Source organism: Mirounga angustirostris, unplaced genomic scaffold (assembly GCF_029215605.1).
Source record: "Mirounga angustirostris isolate CCGP_5_RB_7025 unplaced genomic scaffold, mMirAng1.0.hap1 SCAF_16, whole genome shotgun sequence".
NCBI lineage: Eukaryota > Metazoa > Chordata > Mammalia > Carnivora > Phocidae > Mirounga > Mirounga angustirostris.
Window position 1 is genome coordinate 48,025,898 of NW_026991724.1, and position 16,905 is coordinate 48,042,802.

The 16,905-nt window shown below is 51.6% G+C and overlaps 2 protein-coding genes across 3 annotated transcripts in view; one reads left to right on the top strand and one right to left on the bottom strand.

Moving 5' to 3' along the window:
* Positions 1–16,905, bottom strand: part of LOC123855697 (uncharacterized) — a 163,244-nt gene that overhangs the window by 60,024 nt on the left and 86,315 nt on the right. Inside the window, exon 3 of one of the 2 annotated variants that reach the window (XR_010408185.1) lies at positions 10,122–10,358. The exons of the other annotated variant lie outside the window; for it this stretch is intronic. The gene's annotated coding sequence lies outside the window, so the exon portion shown is untranslated. Of the gene's footprint in view, positions 1–10,121; positions 10,359–16,905 lie in introns of those variants that run through there. 2 annotated transcript variants of the gene reach the window in all.
* LOC123842635 (carcinoembryonic antigen-related cell adhesion molecule 6-like) lies at positions 2,132–15,421 on the top strand. The gene is given in 11 exon segments (XM_064581160.1): positions 2,132–2,321; positions 3,287–3,646; positions 7,265–7,543; positions 7,934–8,188; positions 10,952–11,093; positions 11,095–11,228; positions 12,197–12,317; positions 13,296–13,348; positions 13,670–13,701; positions 14,141–14,182; positions 14,450–15,421. Coding segments are annotated over 11 exon segments (1,548 nt in total). The 5' UTR covers positions 2,132–2,257; the 3' UTR covers positions 14,516–15,421.

A 16,905-nucleotide genomic window follows, 5' to 3' on the forward strand; every position in this document is an offset into this window, starting at 1 on the left:
CAGGGGAGTTCAGAGCCCTACACTGACCTCCAAACACGTCCAGAGGCAAGTCCTCATCCTGAGGGCCCCTGGTCTGTGGGGACACCTGCTAGGTCTCCCTGAAAATTTCTCAGTAGCCCAAGGAATCCTGGGGAACGAGGGGAATGTCCCGGGTATGCAGGACAGAAGAACCCAGGATGTGCCTGTGTTTCCCCGGGACTGAGGGTCTCCTCCCCTTTCACAGAGGCAGCCCTGGGATCCCTCAGCTGACTCTCCGGGTGGAGCCGCCCCAGCTCTGATTCCTGTGCAGAGCAGAGACAGGGACACAGATGACTTGGAAGGAATCTCCCCAGTGCTGTGATGGGGAGACAGAGCATGGTGGTGTTCAGCCGCCCAGGCTGGTGCCTTTTCCCCAAAGTCTCAAAAGACCCCTACAAGGTCATTCCTTGAAATCTCAAGCACGGAGAGCTCCTGGTGAGGGAGCACCATCCCTCTGGGTGGACAATTCTCCTGACACAGGATCAGGAATCTTCTGAATACTGCCTGTCCTCTCCCTGGGCTCACCCTGCCCTGGGATGGAGTCAGGCAGACCAGGACCCAGGCTGACCAGTCCCTCACCTCTGCCCAGGGCTCCCGGCCCACACACATCCTTGGGAGCCTGGTCAGCTCACACTTCCCTGGTGCAGCCCCCAGCATCGCCTCCAGGGGCCGACATAGGAACATGCAGACAACACAGGAAATTAAACCCTGAAGCTGGCTTTGGCTAAGGAGGTAGAGAAGGAGCCTGCTTTCCATCCCTTTCTGCAACAGACCCTTCTGGATCCCTCCCACGTGCCAGTTTTGTCCTGCCCGCTCCTTCTAGAGCCCTACGAGCTCCCTGATCTGACAAGGGTCCCTGCGCAGCCATCGCTCATTGCCTTGTACCACCCATGGGGGAGGCAGGGTGACCACGGAAAAGTCCCGCAGGCAGAACACACAGGCTGCCCAGGACGCTCAGGAGCACATGGACAGTCTCTGGGCCACAGTTCAACCAACAGACACGGAGAGGGATGGTCTCCTCAAAACCTACCCTTTTGAGGACCAGGGAGCCCCAGCCACCTGACCTCCCACCACATCCTCTCTTCCCAGGACATGCAGGAAACCCCCACTGCACTTGGGAACTGAGCTCTTGAGACACCTGGTCCTGGGTCTCTGTCCCTGGAAGCAGAGGCCGGGCTGGGGACACCCAAGGATGGGCCGTGGGTCCCTCACTCATCATGACCCGGCCTGCCCCTTCCTCACCCCCAGAGTCATCTGGGGAGACTAGTGCCCAGCTGGGCTTCTCTGTTACAACAGAAATAATCCCCTGGATTTGGGGTCCCTGGGGCTCTGTGTGTGGTGCCCACAGACTCAAGGCCAGGACTCAGCAGAGGAGTAGGGAGAAGGGCCATCCTGTAAGGAAACCGGGTCCCCCTCAGTCTGGCTATTCAGAGTGTGCTCCCCTTGGGCAGGACGATCAGCATCACCTGGGAGCTTGTTAGAGGCAGACTCTGGGGTCCACACCACACCTGCTGAGTCAGAATCTGCATTTTCACAGCATCTGCAGACCCTCTGTGGGCTCAGGAGAGGGAGAGGCGGCCCCACCCCCACATCATGGGGTCTCAGCCCGGCTGGGCATCTGCGGAAGCAGCATTTCTGGGTGTCACCTGGGCATTCTCAGTCTTGATAAAGTTCCACAGGTGATTCCAGTGCACAGTGGGGGTGACATCCTTGTGACAAGGGTTCCTGAGGCAGCCCCCAGGCTCCTGAAGGGAAAGCCACACGGGGAGGAGAGAGGGCTGTGGGGGCGCTGACCCTGCACCCTGACCCCGAGCTGTGGGGGTCACCGGACGCCAACGCCACAGGCTTGTGTTTGTCCAAACAAGGGCGTGTGCGCGCTCTCGCATATGGCGGGAAAGCACAGCTGAAGACGGAGAGGCCTCAGCTGTTCCCGGGGATCTAAAATGTAGAGGGAAATGAAAGGGGAGGAAGGGGACAAGGGAGTCAGGAGGGAGGGGAGAGGATGAGAGGAGAGAGGAGGGGAGGGGAGGGGAGGGGAGGGGAGGGGAGGGGCGGGGCCCTGGCAGAGACCCCGCCCCCGGCCCACGTGACCCCGCCCAGCGCTTCTGCCCCCAGAGGCCGCTCAGCTCAGAGGGAGGAAGGACGGCAGAGCTGACAGGACAGGACGGCTGTGCTCCTGAGCGTTTCTGGAGCAGAAGCTCTTCCCCCAGAGGGAGGGACGCACCGGGCAGCAGGCACCATGGAGCCCGCGTCGGCCCCTCCCCGAGGAGGACGCGTCCCCTGGCAGGAGGTCCTGCTGGCAGGTGAGAGGGATGATCCCCTGCGAGGGGGCGGGAGGACAGGGCTCTGAGAGGGGACAGGGGAGCAGGGCAGGACGGGGGAGCCGGCTCAGCAACGGGAAAATCTCATGATCTGGAAGTGGGGAGCCAAGGGCTGTTTCCCAAGTTACTCATCACTGAGGACTGAATTCTGAAACTGATAACAACAACCAGGGACCCTAATCGCTGCCCCTTCCCACCAACCTGAGATCATGACAGACAAACGCCAGACTTGGAGGGCCCTGGGGCCACATTCATTCAGCCCCGGGTATTTGCAGCCTGCCCCACCCCTGGGGTACAGCACAGATCAGAGGAGTCCCTGCCCTCCCTGAGCTCACGTCTTCCTCTTTATTTTTTTTTTTTTAAAGATTTTATTTATTTATTCATTAGAGACAGAGAGAGAGAGAGAGGCAGAGGGAGAAGCAGGCTCCCAAGGAGCAGGGAACCCGATGCGGGACTTGATCCCAGGACCCTGAGATCATGACCTGAGCCGAAGGCAGACGCTTAACGACTGAGCCACCCAGGCGCCCCCCGAGCTCACTTCTATGGGGAGGAAGACACGCAGAGACGTCTAGAATGTGATGTCAGGTACTGAGAAGCACCAGGAAGGGAACAGAGCAGGGAAAGGTCAGAACGTGAAGACAGAGGGTCTTTAGAGGAGGCGGTCAGGGCAGACCTCTCCCCAGGACCCCCTGAGTGGGAGCAGGTATCTGAGGGCAGGGAGGGAGTGAGCGACAGACATGTGAGGGTGAGCGTTCTAAACAGAGGAAATTAAGTTCAGAGGCGCTAAAGTAGTGTGGTCATGCCGCTGACCTTGACCAGCAGGAGACACACACTCACACACACACCCCGAGGCTGGGGGATTAGGACCTGCTCTGTCTCCAGGGCCCTAGCTTTCCCTCCCAACACATAGGTCCAAACACTGATCCATCTACTCTCTTACCTCCTAGTCTCACTCTTAACCTTCTGGAACCCGCCCACCACTGCCCAAGTCACTGTGGAATCAGTGCCGCCCAGTGTGGCTGAAGGGAAGGATGTTCTTCTGCGAGTCAACAATCCGCCTGGGGATGCTATAGGCTATAACTGGTTCAAAGGGGAAACTGTAGTGCCCAGACATCAAATTGTATTATATGCAGTAGACACACAAGTAACTACCCTAGGGCCTGCACACAGCGGCAGAGAGACAATATACCCCAATGGATCCCTGCTGTTCCAGAACATCACCCTGAACGACACGGGATACTACACTGTACAAATCACAAAGAGAGATGTTCAAATTGAACAAGTAACAGGACAGCTGCGCGTATTCTGTGAGTAATTCCTCTCTCGCCTCTGGTGTTGAGTGGGGTGAATTCTACTTCACACAACAGGATTCACAGGCCGGACCTGGGCCTCCATCCCCTTCTCTGCATTATGTTTTGTTGGGAGGAGGGAGGGTTCAAGCATTTAGTGCAGGACACACACAGTGGAGACAAACTTCCTAAGATCCGAATTCCCTTCCTGGATTCCAGCCCCAGCAGACATTTGCTGCAAAGAGAAGGACCAGTCTGACAGGAGTAAATCAGCGGAGGGAGACAGATTCAGTCCAGCCCCTTGGGCTCCTCCCCGTGACCATGACTCTGAGAAAGACCCTTCAGGGCTCACTCAGGGCCAGGCCTGAGGGACCCATGGGATCCTCACAAAGAAGCTCAGCCCAGAAAGCTCCTGCCCAGATCCCTGACTCAGGGCTCCTGACTCCAGTGACTATGGGGAGTCCATGCCAGATGTGGGTTTTGGCTTCCTGGCAGGGGGGACAGGGAGCAATGATTTCCTGGCTGCCTGAGTCCTGAGGTTACTGAGCTGGTCACCAGCCAGAGCTCGGCACCAAGAGCCACATCTGGGGAGGGGCAGAGCCTGGTCCCTCACCTGAGACTTGGGGTGGAGAGCAGAGATAGGCAAGGTCCCTGAGCCACTGTCTGACTGACCTGGGGGATAGGAGACCCCAGAGGAAGGTCAGCACCCCTAGGGAGGAACAGAGGAGAGAAGATGCTCCTGGCAGCAACTCCCACACCAGGGATCAGGCCCAGGGAGCCGTCTCTCATGGAGGCAAGAAACAGATGTTTATCTGGGCAGCTCCTCTATACCAAGCCTTAGGTCAGATAATTGTGAAAGATCTAAGGTTAACTACAGACAACACAGCAAGCCTGAAACCATTTACTTGATTTTATTGAGGGGAAACAGAGGCACAGGGCGACGCAGACATTGAATCAGAGTAACACAGGCAGATCACAATCCTACAAGGTCTGTCTGCAGGTACAGGCCTGTCTCCTCCACCCAGGGGGCCTTATCGGGCATCTATGGACCCTGAGACCAGCTGTTGGATCAGACGTTTCTTCTTAGGGATCCACAGCTCAAGGTAGATGTTCTGGTCTGGGAGGTGAGAGCAAATGGACAATTAACGTTTTTACTCAAGAACTAAATTCATCAACGACCAGAGTCAGTTGGGGAATGCCCAGGCCTCCCCTCAGGTGGCCAATCCGCAACTCCTGCATCGGACTTGGAATCACTTACTGTTTCCTGATGTACTGATGGCATCCCACTGGAGTGTAAGGGAAAGGACTCTGCCCTCTCCTCCCCACTGCATACCCCTAACCGGCACAGGGCCCAGCAACTCAATTGCTCTTTCATGAAGGAGGGAAGGAATGAATAAATGATTCCCAGTCTCTTCAGAGTCTGGTCCCTGGATGCAGAATTCTAGGAGGTTCTAGCCACACCTGTTCCCTGTCCCTCCAGGGGCTGAGACCCATGTTCTATCCCTCTGACCACCAGCCCCTCAGGCCACTGCCAGAGAGTCTCATGAGGACTGTGGTATTGCTCAGCCATGGGAGGATCCTGCCCCTGGGTCAACTGTGGGCTCTTAGTGCCCGGAGTCTTTGAAGTCACTTGTAACCCTCACTGCTCACAGCCTGGGACATTTCTGGCTCTCTTCTCCGTCCATGTCCCTCATCTTCCTCCTCCTCCTCCTTTCCAGCTGGGACTACCCCTGCTCTGCACAGCCTCCTTTACCCTTAAGCCTTGCCTGGATTCTTCTGCTAACACCTGTGGCCCGGCCCACCCTCCCAGGCAACAGTAAAGGACCCAGAAATCCGAGCAGCATCCTCTGCCGGGCTCCATCAGGAGCCAGTTTCCCCAGGTCAACAGCAGAGCGAGCTTTCACGGTGCCCTCATCCAGGGCTCTTTCCCTCCGTGACGCCATCAAGTGGAACACACCACATGACAAGGACATGTGACCCCTTGATCTACTCTCTACAGGACTCCAGCAGGGAGTCAGAGGCAGAAGGGGCAGGTCTGCGGTCCCCAAAAGCTCATGGGCTCATCTCATGCCTTTTACTCCTGACTCACGTCCTCGTCCTGGTGAGGCTCTCGTTCTTCCCAGTGGTTCCCCGGACCCTCCCACGGTGGGGCTGGCCAGACCCTGCGCCTTCTGACTGGTTCACTGCTTATTTCACACACATACATGGGTGCTCTTGAGGACGCCTTTACCATAGGGTGGAACCCTCTCACATGGTGAGATCCACCAGTTCCTGTCCTTTCACTTAGATGCTGCCCAATTTGGGTAAATTGGATCAAACTTGTGTTTCCTGAGGTCAAAAGAAAGCCAAATACAAGCATTCGGTTTCTTTCCATTCTGACTATAGAAATTGGTGGCAGGGACTTTCTTTCCTAAATTTACTAACATAATGCATATCATTTCTACTAATTTGGTATCATTCCTCCCTTTATATAAAAGAGGCAACTCAGACTTTCCCTGATCAATTCTGTTTCTTAACAGGATTCACTTGTCTTTCTCTACCCAGGGAGTCACTGATTTCAAACCCACTATAACGTCTTCCTTCATTCATCATGTGATCCTGGTTGGACTGTAGAACTTGGTCTACAACATATTGTGCTCCCTAGGGAGACATTCCTACAGAAATGGGTCTTAGATTTTTCGGGTATTAATACTGAGTTTCATATGGAAACCATTTATTTTCTCATCTCAAATTTCTATCTCATAACTGTGTTTACAAATGGTCCATGAAGGCCAGGCACCCTCCCCCCACCCCTCCACTTCCCACCAGGCACCCTTCTGCATTTGAAAACACCCACTTGTATTTCAGGAAAGACCAGCATGGTTCTCATTGGCCTCTGCAGTGGGAAAAGAGACTTTAAAGACTGAGGGCAGAGCACATAGTTCTCTGCCAAAGCCAGCCAGGCCCTGCCTGTCCCCTCACTCTTTTCTGGATCATTTCTAGTCTTGACTCTGCTCCACCGCTGTCTCAGGTCAGTCACCATGGAACACCTGGGCGGAACTGTCCTACTTCGTGGCCCTGCAGCCTGAGTGCTTGACTGACCTCCAGGCTTGCCCCTGGTGTCCCCTGGTATAACTTCTGCTCAAATACCCGCTTCCAGGCCATGCTGTCCAGTGTTCTCCAAGCTTATGAGCTCTGGGAAGGCCCATCATTGCCCATCTCCAGGACAACCCTGGAAACAAGGCCTCAAGGAGAACACCTGTAGCTTGACTAGTTTTAGGTCTGTGCAGTAGAAAGGACCTCAGCACCTACACTTTCCAGGTGTGGCCTCTGAGGTTGGTCAGACAGTCAGTTGGTCAGGGAAGAACCAGAAGAGGCCCAGGGTGCTCTCTGACTTTGTGCTGTGTCTTCCACAACCAAACCCTGATGCTTCTTTGACCTGAGAAAGTCTGTGCTTGCTCTCAGACAGAGAGCAGGTGGCCTGTGTTCTCTGAGCACTCAGATCCTCTTGCATTTGTCTTGAGCTACACAGACCTGCCTTATTCTTTGAAGGACTTAGGTTGGCTGAGAGGTGAGAGATACGAACTCTGATTCGAGATGTCTGTGGAGGAATCACAGGTACCACCCAGGGCAATGTTCTTTCTGTTGTCTGCACAGCGCAGTTACCCAAACCCAACATCTCAAGCAACAACTCCGATCCAGTGGCGAATATGGATTCTGTTGTAATAATGTGTGAACCTCAGACTCAGAGCACAAGCTACCTGTGGTCAGTAAACAATGAGAGCCTCCCGGCCAGCACCAGGCTGCAGCTGTCCCTGGACAACAGGACTCTCACTATACACGGTGTCACAAGGAATGACACAGGACCCTATGAGTGTGAAACTCGGAACCCAGTGAGTGCTGGTCGTAGTGACCCATTCACCCTGAATGTTCTCTGTGAGTAACTTCCCCTCCTACCTGGCCTGGGCTGCCAGCCCAAATCCACATGCCGGGGGCCAGGCCACATCCATCCTTCTGGGGTCCGAGTCCATGACTCTCAGCTGGACCCCCAGGCTGGCCATGGCTTCTTGTCCCTGGCAAACCTGGGCAGCCCCAGCCTAATCCAAGACTAGGAGGGGACAGGCTGCTTCTCCCTGAGAGGGTCACCAGCCTCTGAGGGGAAACAGGTGAATGTCTCAGACCCAGGCTCAGTGAACACAGGGGGCTTTGGACTTTTTAAAATGAGGTTGGGACCCAGCCTAGTGGGACACTGTGGCCCTAATACAGACCAGGAGCTTCGGTTTCCCTCGGATTGCATCACCTGTGGCTTTATTCTGTTTGCTCCAGATGGCCCGGACGCCCCCACCATTTCCCCCTCAGACTCCTCTTACCATCCAGGGGCCAACCTCAGTCTCTCCTGCCACGCAGCCTCTAACCCGCCCGCACAGTATTCTTGGTTTATCAATGGGAGGCCCCAGCTATTCACACAGGAGCTCTTTATCCCCAACATCACTGCCAATGATAGTGGATCGTATACCTGCCTCGCCTATAACTCTGACACTCGGCTCAATAAGACCACAGTCAAGACTATCACAGTCTCTGGTAAGTGGATCCCTGGAGCATCTGCACCGATGGCTGTGGTGAAGGTCTGTCTGGCTTTCAGCAAAGAGCCTAGAAGTAGTCATTTCCCATTTGCTCCTAAATCTGTCCCTGAACTCTCCCGTTACATGTCTGCAGAGGCTTCCTCCCTGATTTCTCATGGCAGACCTTGGGTCCAGTCTGGAATGTGGGGAGGGGGGTTCTCAGCTCCAGAAAGCCCCATGCTTTGCAAATAGGGAAGAATAAAGGGTCCTCAGGTTCAAATTGCTTTTTGTTGTTGAATTGCAGAAGTGCATTATATATTCTGGATATTAATCTCTTACCAGATAGGATTTGCAAATGTTTCCTTCCAATCCATGGATTGCCCTCACCTTTTTTTTTTTTTTTTTTTAGTGAACTTTAGTTGACACACAACGTGACCTTAGTTTCAGGTGTACAACATAGTGATTGGACAGCTCTATATGTTATGCTCTACTCAACACAATGGAGGTCCCATCTGACCCCATGCAGCCCCATTAAAATACCATCGACTGTATTTCCTGTGCGGTACATTTCATCCCTATGTCCTGTTCATTCCAGACCTAGTGCTACCACTCTCCGGATTGTGTCTTTTGATGCGCAGAAATTTTCTATTTTGATGCAATCCAATTCATCTGTTTTTTCTTTTGTTGTCTCTGCTTTGGGTGTCATATCTAAGAAATCATTGGGAAATCCAGTTTCCATAAGTTTTTGCATTACGTTTTCTTCTAAGGCTTTTATAGTTTTGACTCTTATGTTTAGATGTTTGGTCTATTTTGCATTAACATTTGTAAACGATGTACAAAGGTGTACATGGTGGAAGGTGAGGTCCAACTTCATTCATTTGCATGGACATCCAGTGTTCCCAACACCATTTGTTGAATAGATTTTTTTCTCCATTGAAGGGTCACGACAACCTTCTTGAAAATCATTCAACCACATATGCCAGTGTTTGTTTCCGGGGTGCCTATCCTATTTCGTTGGTCTCTATGTCTGTCTTTATACCAGATCCCCATTATTATTGGTTAATGTAGCTTTGCAGTCAGGAAGTAGGAGTCCTCCAACTTTGTTCTTTTTCAAAATAAGTATTTGAGGCCCCTGAGATTCCATGTAAATGTTTGGAAATTCCTATTTCTGAAAAATATTTCCTTCAGAATTTGATAGGGAGGCACCTGGCTGGCTCAATTGGTGGAACATGTGACTCTTGACCTCAGGGTTGTAGGTTTGAGCCCCATGTTGGATGTAGAGATTACTTTAAAATAAAATCTTAAAAAAAATTGATAGGGATTACACTGAATCTGTGGATCTCTTTGGGTAGCTTTGTCATCTTACCAATATGAAGTTTCATCACCATGAACATGGGATGTCTTTCCATTTATTTGTGTCCTCTGTAATTTCTTTCACCAGTGTTTTATAGATTTCCATATACAGTCTGTTGACTCATTAATTAATTCCTAAGATTTTGTTCTCTTTTTTCCTAAGTATTCTATTCTTTTTAATGTTATTGTAAGTGGAACTGTTTTCTTAAACACAGTGATTTTTGTATCCTACAACTTTGTTGAATTCTTAATTAGCTCAACAGTTTGTGTGTGGGGAGGGGGATCATTAGGGTTTTGTACATAAAATGTCATGTCATCTGCAAAGAGACATAATTGTACTTACTCCTTTCCGATTTGATTGCATTCTCTGTTTTTTTTCCTTTAATTATTTTTGCCTGGACTTCTGTACTGTGTTGAACACCGGTGTTGAAAGTGGCATGTTTATCTTCTACTTTCAGTATTTGACCATGGAGTGTGATGCTAGGTCTGGCTGTTGCATGTAAGGCCTTTATCATGTTCAGTGGTTTCCTTCTATTTGTAAGGGTGCCAATATTCTGTATAGAGTAACCACCACTCGACAGAAGTTTTTCACCAGGAGAGTCAATCCACAGATCTGGAAGTAAAAGTCTTCTTCAGAGTGAGAAGTCCTGTACATTAAAAACTCTTGATTCCGGGGCGCCTCGGTGGCTCAGTCGGTTAAGCGGCTGCCTTCAGCTCAGGTCATGATCCCAGGGTCCTGGGATCGAGCCCCGGGTTGGGTTCCCTGCTCTGCGGAGAGCCTGCTTCTCCCTCTCCCTCTGTCTGCCGCTCTGCCTACTTGTGCTCTCTCTCTTTCTCTGTTAAATAAAGAAATAAAAATCTTTATTAAAAAAAAAACAACTCTTTGATTCCTAAGGTTGTGAAGATGGTGCAGGTGGCTTTTATTCCCTAGTAAATTGTAACTATGTGAATGCCTTCCCTACTTTACATGAAGCTGCTTTGGACACAGAGATAGAAGGGCTGCGAGTCCTCCTCCCCCAATATACGTGGAAAGGTATATAAGGAATGAGGCATGATCTTTTAAAGTCACAAAAGTTCAAGAAAACAGTCACACATAAGTCCATGGGAATAAAAAATTCCACCTGACGATGAGGATGCGGGACATGTGGCCTTGGAAGAGGTTCCTGGTGCTGATGCTACAGAGATGTCCAGGCAGAGCAGACACAGGACTGAGGGCCAGAAGGGAACTTGAGGGTCACAGGGGGAGGTACAGTCCTCTCCTTACATTTCGACACCTGAACAAAGACACTCATCCTGCAGACACCAGGACCATCCTCTGGGGCACCTTTACAGAGCTCGCTGGGGCCCTCCGAATGGCTGGCATCTCAGAGGAGGGAGTGTGACCCAAGGCCCCAGGTCCATTCTCATTCCATCACCCGTTTCCTCACAGAGCCAGTGGCCCAGCCCTCTCTCCATGCCAGCAACACCACAGTCACAGGAAATAAGGACTCTGTGGTCCTCACCTACTCCACAAATAACACTGGGGTCTCCATCCACTGGTTCTTCAATGGCCAGAGTCTAAAGCTCACAGAGGATGAAGCTGTCCCAGGACAACAGCACCCTCACCATATGCCCTGTCAGGAGAGAGAATGCTGGGAATTTTCAGTGTGAGGTCTCCAACCCAGTCAGTTCTGGCAAAAGTGACCCCATCAGGCTGGATATGAGCTGTGAGTGACCCTCGACTTCTCCCTCTTCTTCCCTGTATATTTTACTGGCAGGGGGTTTGAAATGGATGCAGGCCTGGAGGAGGTAGGAGCCACCTTCACCTTCAGAGCCTCTAGGGCAATGTGGATAAAATCCCTGGAATTAGACTAATCTTGTTAGCATCTTGGTTCTGATATGTACCAGCTATTGGACCTCGGGCAAGACGCTCTACCTCCTGAGCCTCAGTCTCCTCATCTGTAAAACTGGAAAGAACAGCTGGATCTTAGGGCTGTTGTGAGGGTTGTTCATATGAGTTCATAAGATGAAATCCTGAGACGGCATCATACACAGATTCAGGCTCAATCAAATTTAGCAGCTATTGTCCTTTTGTTATTAATGTTTTTGTTACTAGCTATGTCTCGGGGATTTGGGATTAAGTGTTGTCTGATTACGTTCCAGCTCGGTGACCTTCACTGATTTACTGAAGCCCTTTACATACTCAGATGCTCATTTTGCACAGTGGGGATGACAACTGGCCCCCTCATTGACAGGGAAGCAGCAGATGAGATAAACATAAAGTATTTCCCATGTGCCTGGCACAGGGCCGACCTCAAAAGCAGTCAGCTAATGCTATTCTCTTTAATTAGTGTTGAGTGAACAGGTAAGGGCCTCCATCTAAGAGCATTGATAGAAATGGAAAGGAAGACCCAGGGGAAGAGGCATAATGTGAGAGGAAAATGAACAGGACCCTGGCACTGGGCCTGGGGTGGGGGGACAATGTGAAGAATGAAGCAAGTCCAGGGTTTCACCGTGAGGAACAGAAACGATGCAGCGGTCAAGGGGGTGGGGACATTGTGGTGAGAAAACATACACCACCCAGACCTCAGTGGCCTTTCCTTCCTCCCTAACCAGGCCCTTCCCCCACAGCCCCTCCTGGCTTCCCCAGCTTTGACTTGGGACTCATTCCCCTCCCTTTTTCTTCTTATTTCAGATGAAAGAAGCACCACAGGCCTCCCTGTGGGGTCCATCATTGGCATTGCAGTCGGGGTCCTGGTCGGATTGGCACTGGCAGCCGCCCTGGGTTGTCTCCTGTTCCACACAAGGACTGGAAGGTACGATGGCATTTCCCAGAAGCTGATCCTGTCCCCCAGCTGACCCCTGGCCAGCAGGGGACCCCATCCTGAACCTAGCATTCTGGGCTGGCTCTTCGAGGCCTCCCAACTGCCCCCTGGATTTTCCCTCTTATTCCATCTGGCTCCTTCCTCACCAGCTGCTGACCAGGGTGCTTCTTTCCAAGCTTCCACGGTTTTAAATTAGGGACAACTAGGGAACAGCCCCTCAGGGTTGTCTGCATTCATTTGGCAAACCTACAGTTGTGCTCATAGGACTAAGTACTCAGTAAACAGCACCTCCCGTGGTTTATTTAAGTCCACACGCCCTGTGAGGGGGCGTTGCAGCCTCAGGATCTGAGGCTGGTCCTGGTCAGGGTCACGCAAAGGAGAGTGGAAGATCCTGACAGGCCAGGTGGGATCATCCTCCAAATGGCAGATGCGTGAACCACAGTCCCTGTTGTGTGAGAGCAGAAAACCTGGGTTCGGCCAGGTGGACGTCCTGGGATGTTCTTTATGCCTCTTGTCCAGGCAGATGGAGATAGAGGACGGGCTGCTGTCACATTTCAGCATCTCCTGGCCTGAGGGGACGAGGGTCTGGCCACAGCAGGGGCACCACATTCAGGGATCCAGCATACCCGGGGCTCCCCAACTGTCCTGCACACCTAGCTGCAGGCTTGACCCTTCCACTCAGACAAACCCTCCTGTTTGATTCCTTTCCTGGGTCCTTGATCCCTTTTCAGGACACTTTCTCCTAGAAGCCCATCAGCCTGTGGGTCTTTCCCTGTGAGCCCAGGACAGAAGTGTTCCAAAGACCTTTCCTAATCCCCTCTCCTGGGCCCATCCTCTGCTAAACAGCACTGGTGGAGAGAGGGGGTCTCTAACTCCTGCCTGGAATGAGGATCCTGCTTGTCCCCTGCTCTGACACCAAAGCTGTGACGTCTCCCTGCACCCCTCACATGTAAGCCTGATCTTCCCTAGGGCCAGTGGCTGGCGTGATCTCAGAGAGCTCTGTCGCCCAGCATCCACTCCCCGTGAGTATATCTTCAGCTCGGGTGGTACCTGGAGCCCCGTAGTCCTGCCCCAGTGTCCACTCCTGCCAGTCACTCCCCAGGGCCTCTGACCCTTTCTCTGTGGCTTCAGCTCAGGGGACCTCAACTGGCCATAGTCCCTGACTTGTAGAATCTAGATCATAGGTCAGCACCTTACCCTCACTGGGCCCTAAAATGCCAGTGGGTCTTTCCCTGGGAGGTGCTCCTGCTTCCCTGTTCTGAGAGCTGAGGACCTGTCCCCTCCTGGAGGGTGGCCCCAAGCTTCTTCACAGCCCTGGTGCTAACTCCTGTCTCTGTCCCCAGGCCATGGTCCAGCCTGCAGATCTGCATCCCCGGTAAGCCCGCCCCCTCCGCCACTCTTTCCCCTGGGGTCCAGCATGTGCAGGCTCAAGGTGGGCAACCAGCCAATTCAGCAGCACAGAGCAGACCTTGCTTCCCCCAGAGTAGCCAGGACAAGGCAAGCCCTGTCCTGGCCAGGAGTGGACTGACTTCAGGGGCAGGACCACCCCCCAGCATGTCCTGAGTTGTCCCTGCTCCCCTGAGCTGGCCAAAGGAGAACCCTGGAGTCCAGCCAGGGGCAGGGTGGGCACTGGGAGCACCAGCCAGGGGTCCTGGGCTAACAGGAATGGGGCAGGGGGTGCAGTGGGCAGTGGTCAGGGACTGGAGTATGGGTCAGCAGGCTTGGAGAAGGCATTTCAAGAGGCAGAACCAGTCACTCCCGTAGAGAAATGACCCTCCCTCTCTGACTACCAACACCCATTCTCTCCTGTTTAGGACTCCCTGCCCAGCTCCACCACAGCCGTTCCCATCTACCAGGTGAGTGTGAGCAATGACTGCTCTGGTCCCCGATGCCCAAGGGGGCCGAAGATCTGCGCCCATCCTGCCCCCGGCTGTGTTTTCAGGTTCAGGAAGCAAGAGAGCAAGGGGGACAGGGCATTATGGGAGGAAGGAGGGGCCCGGGGCAGACACCTGCCACACAGCCAGGCTCCCAGAGAGCAGCCCAGGTGGGCCTAGAACCTGAAAGTCACCCAGATATGTTCTAAGAAGGTGACAGGGTCTCAGAGGCCTCTTCTGCTTTTACAGGAATTACGACACCCCGACACAAACATTTACTGCCAGATCAACCACAAAGCAGAAATGGCTTCTTAGTTTTCCCTGGGAACTGCTCCTTCCAGGGCCCTCCTGAGACCCCAGACTCTAGGTGGAGTCAGGAGCTGCAGCCTGAGCCAGAGAACCGGCTCTAAGCCCTGAAGATATTCAGGGACAAGGACCCAGGGTTGGGTCCCTCCTGATTTCTGGAGACCCCTACAGGCTGCCCTGAACCCAGGACAAAGGCCCCCATTTCCCAGGAAGTGGGGGTTCCCGGGAAAAGCGTCCTGACCCCTGACCCACCGGGGATGATCTGAGAGGATCTGAATAAAGAGGATTCATCCCCTCCTTGGCCCTTTTTTTGGTGAATGGTAATTTCTCTTAGCAGAAATTTCCCCAGGGGCACCTGGCTGGCTCAGTCACTAGAGCATGCAACTCTTTTTTTGTTTGTTTTTTAAGGTTTTATTTATTTATTTGAGAGAGAGAGAGAAGGATCACGAGCAGGGGAGAGGGGCAAAGGGAGAGGGAAAAGCAGAATCTCCACTGAGCAGGAAGCTGGACGTAGGGCTCCATCCATGGACCCCAGGACCATGTCCTGAGCCGAAGTCAGACACTTAACCAACTGAGCCACCCAGGCACCCCGAGCATGCAACTCTCGATCTTGGGGTCATGAATTTGAGCCCCATGTGTGGCACAGAGTTTACTTAAAAAGAAAAAAAGTAAAAAAAAGAGAAAAGAAATTCACCTGAAACTCTGGGTCTCTTCTCTCCTGGGTCACATAGGGAAATGTTACCTCTGAGTTGACCAAGCCCCCATCTCTTGTTCCCCAGGATAGAGGAAGGGGTTGAGTGGTGTGGACGTGGTGGGACCACGCTAACTAGAACACCAGAGCTGTGGCCAAACCATGAGAGAACTCAGCAGTCCTCACACTGCTCAGGGACCAAAGCTATAGACACTCCCAGTGTTTATAACTGTGGTTTGGGTGTCGGGAGCACAGAACATGGGGCCTCTGATGACCACATGAAGATGAGCTAGGAAGGAGTTGCTGTGGGCAGCAAACATAAACCACAGAGAAGGATGAACTGGGCATCTTTTCCCTTCACTATTCTTTAATAGTAGGTCAGCTGGCAACAAATTTTCATATTCTTCCTTCTTCAGAAAATTTCCTTATTTCCCCTTTCCTCCTGAGGATCATTTTGCCAGATACCAGGATTTGTAGTCGATTTGAAAAACCTGCCGCTTCCTTCTGGCCTCCATGCTGTCAGATACAAAACCTACTGTCACTTACTTAAATCAATGTTCCTTAATAAGCAATGGGTTGTTTCTCTGGCTCTTTTTATTTATTTTTAAAGATTTTATTTATTTAATTGAGAGAGACAGAGTGAAAGAGAGAGAGAAAAAGACAGGGGGAATGGCAGAGGGAGAAGCAGCCTCCCTGCTGAGCAGGGAGCCCAACGCAGGGCTTGATCCCAGGACCCTGGGATCATGACCTGAGCCGAAGGCAGACGCTTAACGACTGAGCCATCCAGGCACCCCTCTCTGGCTCTTTTTCAAGATTTTTTTCCTCTTGTCTTTAGTTTTCACAAGTTTGCCATGTGCCTTAGTGTGAGTGCTTATCGTGTTCGGCGTTCACTCAGCTTCTTGGACCATTATTTCTTCAGACACTTTTTTCAGTCCATATTTTTTCCCAACTTCTGGTATCCAGTGGCACCAATGTTAGATCCTTTCTTTCTTTTTTTTTTTTTTTAGATTTTTTTATTTATTTGAGAGAGAGAAACAGAGTGTGCTCATGAGCAGGGGAAGGAGCAGAGGGAGAGGGAGGGAGAGAATCCTCAAGCAGTCTCCCCGCTGAGTGCCAAGAGACCACAAGTCAAGGAGTACTGGCAGACTCCAGAAACTGGAGAAGGCAAGAAAATTGACTCACCCCCAGAACCTCCAGAAAGGAATGTGGCCCCGCCAATATCTTTATTTTAGCCCAGTAAAACCCATGTTGGACTTCTGACCTCCAGAAATGTCAGGTAATAAATGTCTGTTGCTTTTAAGCCACCGTCTTTTTGGTAATTTGTTACAGCAGTAATAGGAATCTAATATAGACTGCATATTAGATTATACTGTTGTATAAATATCAAATTGGGGGAGCTTGATCATCGTACTGTGGGTATATAGGAGAAAATCTCGGTTCTGGTGAGATACGGGCTCAAGTAGTTAGGGTGAAGTATTAGGATACCTATAACTTCCAAGTGATACATCAAAAAATCATATATATATATGTGTATATATATATATATATACACATATATAATGAAAAAGATTTGTGTGCATACACATGCATAGATCTACATCTATGCAGCTAGAATACAAATGTGACATTGGTAAATAAGCATGAAAGGTATATGGGAGTTCCCTCTGATAGTCTTGCAACTTTTCTCTAAGTTTGACTTTTTTTTTAT